At 48.5% G+C, this 6,600-nt stretch overlaps 1 protein-coding gene across 1 annotated transcript in view; it reads left to right on the top strand.

Moving 5' to 3' along the window:
• LOC119398834 (monocarboxylate transporter 5-like) overlaps positions 1-6,600 on the top strand; it is a 15,751-nt gene extending 9,151 nt beyond the window's left edge. Inside the window, exons 2-3 of the mRNA XM_037665651.1 lie at positions 3,948-4,931; positions 6,383-6,600. Coding sequence (XP_037521579.1) covers positions 3,948-4,931; positions 6,383-6,600 — 1,202 coding nt within the window. The remainder of the gene's footprint in view (positions 1-3,947; positions 4,932-6,382) is intronic.

A 6,600-nucleotide genomic window follows, 5' to 3' on the forward strand; every position in this document is an offset into this window, starting at 1 on the left:
TCGGACATAACAAACGTTAGAAATATATTTAATTCCAAAGTGTACCCAAATGACCATTCTCCCGGTCAAAACCCATCGCTAGCGCGCCAACACTGACGTAGATCTGTAGGATGGACAACGAAAGTGTGTAGGGACGTCACACCAGACCTGCTGTAGTGACGTGAGTGACCTCCGCCACCTACGCAACGTACGTACCGGCTGCAGTGACTAGAATATATTCTAGTCACTATAGTACCGGCAAAGCATCGGTTGCTACACCACTCGCCGAGTTTCGATCGCTTTCTGGCTAAGTGCGTCACAGCCTGTGGTCACGTGACCAAGGCCCCCTACACTTCTACGCACTGCCAACCTCGGCGCCCAGAAACCGAAACCGAAAGTTGTTCCCATACCAAAGGCGATATTAAATTTTTAGCGAGAATACATGAATCTGTTGTGTGCATCGTGCTTCCTGGAGATGTGAGGAGGAAACGCTTACAGCAAAGAACGCGCAAGTCACAAATTTGGTGGCACCACCCCTTTAAGGAACCAATCATACTACACCTGACTCCATGGGAATCATGTTGCAAAGTTAAAACCAGAGAGACCTTTACTTTTTCAAGAACGTGATCGCATGCCCGTGTCCTTGCGCGCTGCAGAGAAGGCGAAGAGGCGAAAACTACGGCGCCCGCGAAGCAAAAAAAAAAAGAACAATAAACAGAAAGAAACGGTAGTCCGCAAGCGCGCTCGGCCACTAAGGCTGGCCGACGTACACACGAACTCTCTGGCCGACCAATAACCTTGCGCTCGGTGCTAGACCGGCCTGCTACCTCGTGCCAGCGTCGGCGACCAAGCTTGTGCCGGTGCAGTGAGCTATTGGCCACTGTGGTCAGCAGGTTAGGTCGGCCCGTCTACTGGCCACGCTTTCACGGCCAGTTAGGTCGGCACCGCACTGTAGCCAAGCAAGGGGAGACATTGGCCAAAAAAGCGATGGTCGGCCAAGTTTGCTTGGGTTCTTCGTCGTTACCATGTTAAAGGAATTAAGGGACTGAGGGCTTTCAGCGTATGCTTTTACTTGTCGGCATGGGTGTAAGATGTGAAGTGGCCGGTAGTGTTGCCGCGTCGTCAATATTTATTAAGCGCGTCGGCTCTTTTTGGGAGAGGAAAAGATGTAGAAAAGGGGAAGGGTTGTAAAGGAAAAAGACGGACTAAAAGCTTGTTAGTGTATTGACAGTTTACGTGCAGTGCTGAACGACGTACTACACTGCGCGATGTCCGGGACCACTTATCTGTGCATGCGGCTGTGATTGAAATGGCAGATAAATCTTGGTTAGTGAGACGCATAAGCTGACAGCTGCACCAAGCAGCGGTATCATTCAAAAGATCATTATTCTCGCAATGGGCGGCAAGGGGCCGGGGATGATTAGAGAATGGTGTTTGCGCATTTTAATGATCGTAATGTGGAGAGGGTGCCCGGGTGTTCATTTATTCCGTTTTTTATCGCGTTGAATTTGTAGATAAAGTATGATTCACGTTGCTCACGTTCTCTGGTTGTTCGAAAATTGTTTTCCAAGAATGTAACCCTGATACCCTCAGAGCTGTGATCTTTCAATGCGACATGTTTAGAACGCGGAAGGCCGGGCAGGGAAGTACGTACATGTGACCGATGGTTGTTGAACTTAATTCTAAAAGGCGTGTCCGTCTGGCCTACGTATTGCATGTACATATCCCAAATTCCAAAAGGTATATGACGTTGCTTGAGTCGCAGTCGAGTGCACCACTCATCCTGTGCTTAAAATTTGAGTGTGTGCTTTCCGCCACGGTGTTGTCTGCATGTGTTTGCATACTTTGCATCTTCCTTTTCCGCAAGGGTGACACTCGATTTGGGACTTTGTACCTATCTTTGACATTTATTGGCTCCTGATACTCCTTGGCCGCCTGTATACCACACCGGAGGGGAAGTGAAATTTTTGGATAGTCGCTTGCTCTGTTCCAATATGTTAAAGTGTTTTTTTTAGATCTTATTAATGTTAGGTGGGTTGTTTTGAAAGTTAATACAAGATTTTTCTTGCGCTGCTGATGATCGCTATCCTTTTGTTGGTGCAGTAAAGTCTGGCAGTCCAGATTGCCGCTTTTTGATCGCGTTATCAATGATAGCTGGCGGGTATTCTTGATGGAGGAGTACCTCGCGTGTACGGTGGTGTGTTTTTTTTTTTTTTTTTTGAAATCCTCAGAGCGAGACAGGTTCTTTTGAATCTGTGTGCTTGGGAATAGGGAATACTGGTCTTGCAGTGGCGTGGGTGGCAGCTTTTGAAGTGCAAGTACTGTTGCCTCTCCGTAGGTTTTCTATATACACTAGTGACGACGCGGCAACACTACCGGCCACTTCACATCTTACACCCATTCCGACACGTAAAAGCATACGCTGAAAAGCCCTCAGCCCCCTAATTCCTTTACCACGGTAAACGACGAAGAGGGACGTCAAACACGCCACCCGTGGCCTTACACCGGAAGGTGCAAGTACTAAACGTGCGGGGTCATTACATTGTCCGTTGAGGGAAGGTGGGGGTGCGGAGACTGTATTGTCAAAATATGGCATCGCTTCCTAAAGAAACACAATGTTCGCGTTAAGCAAAATCCTTCTTACCGCACCCCTCTTGGCATCCTTTTTTTTCTTCTTTTTTTTATCTTTCTTTTTCCTCCTTCTTTGTACGTTCCTGTCTGCCTTCCTTTCCGTCCTTTCCCCTCTACTCTCAACATTGTATAAGAAGACACGCACACGCTGTAAATACTGTTACGTTATGCCTTTTATGTCTATATATATATATAATATATATTATATTATATATATATATATATATATATATATATATATATATATATATATATATATACGAGCACGTGAATGGTCTCGTGGCCACGGCAGCGAAGGCCTGCGGTTGATTGAACGGGCTCGACAAGAAAGCTGACCGGAGAGTCTTGACGTACGACGCGGTAGGGGCCTTCATACTTAGGCAGTGGCTTTGTGGAAAGGCCAGGAGCAAAGGAGGGAACGCAAAGCCACACCAATGTTCCAAGCGAATATCACTGGGGAGGCAGGTTTGTGTCACGGCAGCCCTTCTGGCGTGCTTCGTCTTGTGCGGTTAAGGAACGTGCGAGATGGCTGCATTTCTCCGCATAGGTGGCGACTTCAGATAGATTTGAGGACTCTGAAGCGTCCGGGTGGTACAGAAGAATGGTAAATTAGAAGGTTCGCGGCCGTAAGAGAAAAAGAAGGGAGAAAAATCGCTATTGTAAGCGTACGTAACAAAAGGTAGTATGCGGCCCAGTTGGTGTGGTCAGCGGAGACGTACATCGACAGCATGTCGCCTAGTGTGCAGTTAAAGCCAGTCATTCCGTTGGTTGTGGATGGTATGCGCTGCTTGTCCGATGCACGACGTTGCATTCATGAAGGAGGGCTTCTACGGCTTCAGGCAGGAACGTGCCTACGCGGGTCGCTGAGTAGCTAGCGAGGCGCGCCGTGGTGAAGAACAAGTTTGTGAAGTATGAATAAGCCGACTTCACGTGATGTGGCCTCTGGCAGCGCGGCAGTCTCAGCATAGCGTGTCAAGTGATCAACAGCGACGATCACTCAGCGGTTCCCGTCTGGTGTGTACGGAAGGGGGTCGTACAAATCAATTCCGATGCGATCAAAGGCCGGGAGGGACAAGACAACGGCTGGAGCGGTCCAGTGACTATACGCGGTGGGCTCTTCCGGCCGTAAACATCTGAGTACGAACGCAGGTATTGGTGCGCAAAGCAGTACAATATTATTATATATATATATATATATATATATATATATATATATATATATATATATATATATATATATCTGTGTGTGTGTGTGGTGTGGTGTGTGCGTTCGGCACATATCGGTCAATCTCTTTTGGACCTTATTAGCTAAATACTCCAACGTTATCCTTATGCAGGTTGCGCCCTATCCGGAATGTACGTCGCCGCAAACGTCTTGGTGGCACAGCACTTTGAGGAGCGCAGGGCCGTGGCTTGCAGCCTCGTCTACACAGTGAGCGGCCTCAACAACGTAGTCCTCCCTCCCCTGGTGGAGTTCTTGCAAACGACGTACGGCGTCCGAGGAGCATTTTTGCTTTACGGGGCAATTCTGCTAAATGCCATTCCACCCATTATCATTCTGAGGAGTCCACCGTGGCTAACGAAGTCGAAGCACGCACCAAAAATGATAGAACCCGGAATAGACGACGCTTCAAACGTGACCAGGGTTTCAAGTGCTGGATCGGGAGAAAATGGCGCGACCACAGACTTGTCGCTGAAGTCTTCTTCGTACTCACAAACTGAGTCAGAGTGTAGGCACTCGGCAAGCCCTTCGATCAGCACTGTGGCAATCAGTTCACGCATATGCCTGTGTGAAGACGAAGATTTAGAGAAGGTGTCGCGAGCTCAGAAAGTCCTGTCCTGCCTTAGGCTTGGCCCCACGGCGAAACAGTTCCTGACGTGGTCTTTCCTCGTTAACGGACTCTCTTTCGCCGCCGTTTTCTTCACCGCAGGCGTATTCGTCTTAATACCGGCGGATCTAGCCGGAGACCGCGGCCTGAAGCCATCGCAGTCCGTGTACGTCCTGCAGGCTTTCTCCACCGCGGACATCGTGTTTCGAGCCGTCGTTGGCGTCGCAATCGACTACCGCATCTTATCTATAGAATCGGCGATGTTGCTGGGATTTGTGGTGCAGGGGGCTGCTTACGAGTGGCTAGTGTGGACGGCGGCGCTACCACCGATGATCGCCGCTGCTTTCTTCATGGGCGCCACCTGTGGGTCGAGACTGTCTCTGCAGGCGCCCGCCTTGGTTCAAGACTTTGGCATCAGCACTCTGCCAACAATGATGGGCGGAGTGTCCTTCTGCGCAGGCGTCTCCCTCCTCGCCCGACCAGTACTAATCGGTAAGCGGCATTGCAAGCCACGTATTCATTATTATCATCGGCATTCGGTAAGCCACCCTACTAGCTACATATTTCAGGACCATCCTTATCTCCCTCCTATTTAATGCAAACTCGAACACTTCCTTTGATCATGCAGCAAGAAGCACTTGAGAGATTCTGTCTCCTTGTCTGACTAGTTTCTTGATCAGCGCTGTTTTCTCCTTTATTGCAGATAGTTAACGCAGAATTCGACAGGCTACGATACTTCATAAGTTATTCGAATATAATTTTCTACTGCGCAACTCCGTTATCCATTGCCTTTATGGCTCCTGACATGTCTGTATAATCAATCTACCCCATTGAATTCTATTAAAATTACGTATAAAGCTAGTCTGGGTGCATTTAACTGGATGCGAACCTAATAACCTAGCCGACGCAGAATCTTGGTGCTCGATGCTGCATCCTTTAAAGGAGCAGTGACATCAAATATACGCATGTCGCATTTTCTTCGTCCAAGTGTAGTTATTGACCCCCTAATAACGATTCGGTACTGATGGTGGAACGGAGGACGAATGAATATCTGTAATATTGATTAGTATGACCAATATCGAGCGTGATTCAACACTGTTGCAAAGCCCGCGAATTTGCAGCGCTGCCGCGCGGTCACCCCCGCGGTCACGTCCCAAAAGAGCCCTATCTGATCACGTGGCCACAAGAAACGGTGACGCGAGTTTCAGCTGACATTTCATCTGTTCAGCGACAAGCCATCTACCTAGGGTATCATGGCTGATAAATAATCCCGTATTGTTGCAAGCTCCGCCAATACTGATGCGAGCGATCCCTCTTCAACATAGACACATGTTTGTCGTTCGCCAGGTATAGCTTGGAGAAGCAGTTCAATAACAGTATAGGCGCAGTCGTACTGCCCAATAATAGTGGGATAGGTTGAGCGAACAGTAGAAAGTGCCTCAGACAGGGTGGCCGACGTTTCGATAGGAGGACCTATCTTTGTTAAAGGCGCCTGGTCATCCTTGGCGTGGACGCCAAGGATGACAAGGCGCCTTTGACAAAGATTCGTTCTCCCATCGAAATGTCGGCCACCCTGTCTGAGGCACTTTCTACTGTTCGCTCAACCTAACCCACTCCGTGCATTCATCTGTCGGCTCCTACGTTGACTTTGGATGCCCAATAATAGCACATTCAAGCCTAACATATCCGCAATGATACGCTAAAGGAGAAGTTAAATGTGGTAAAACGTGCATTAAGTACGTGTCAACAGGCGTAGTTTTCATAATGGAGCTGGGTAAAGAAACTGCGAATAGGTAAATGCAGGTTCTATGTCGCTTTCTTAACCGTTTGCGCGTCCTTGCGCGTGAAAGTAAGTGCATTACGCAGTATTTATGCGTGAGGTCCACCAGATTTAAACCAACGCGTCAACTAGTATTATTTCATCATTTTTTATTACTGCGCAGGGTACTACAGGGATACGCTTGGCAACTACAATGGGCTGCTTCATTCGATGGCTGCACTCAACGCGTTCTTCGTGTGCATGTGGACGGCAAAGCTCATCGTGAAGAGGATAACGGCGCTGAAGATGCAAGCTGCAGAGAACAAGGAAACAAGCAGGACTGACCTACAACACTCAGGAACCGATGCGAAACGTAGCGGAGAATCATCGGCGGCTGCTTGA

The sequence above is a fragment of the Rhipicephalus sanguineus genome, chromosome 7, assembly GCF_013339695.2.
Source record: "Rhipicephalus sanguineus isolate Rsan-2018 chromosome 7, BIME_Rsan_1.4, whole genome shotgun sequence".
NCBI classification, from domain to species: domain Eukaryota; kingdom Metazoa; phylum Arthropoda; class Arachnida; order Ixodida; family Ixodidae; genus Rhipicephalus; species Rhipicephalus sanguineus.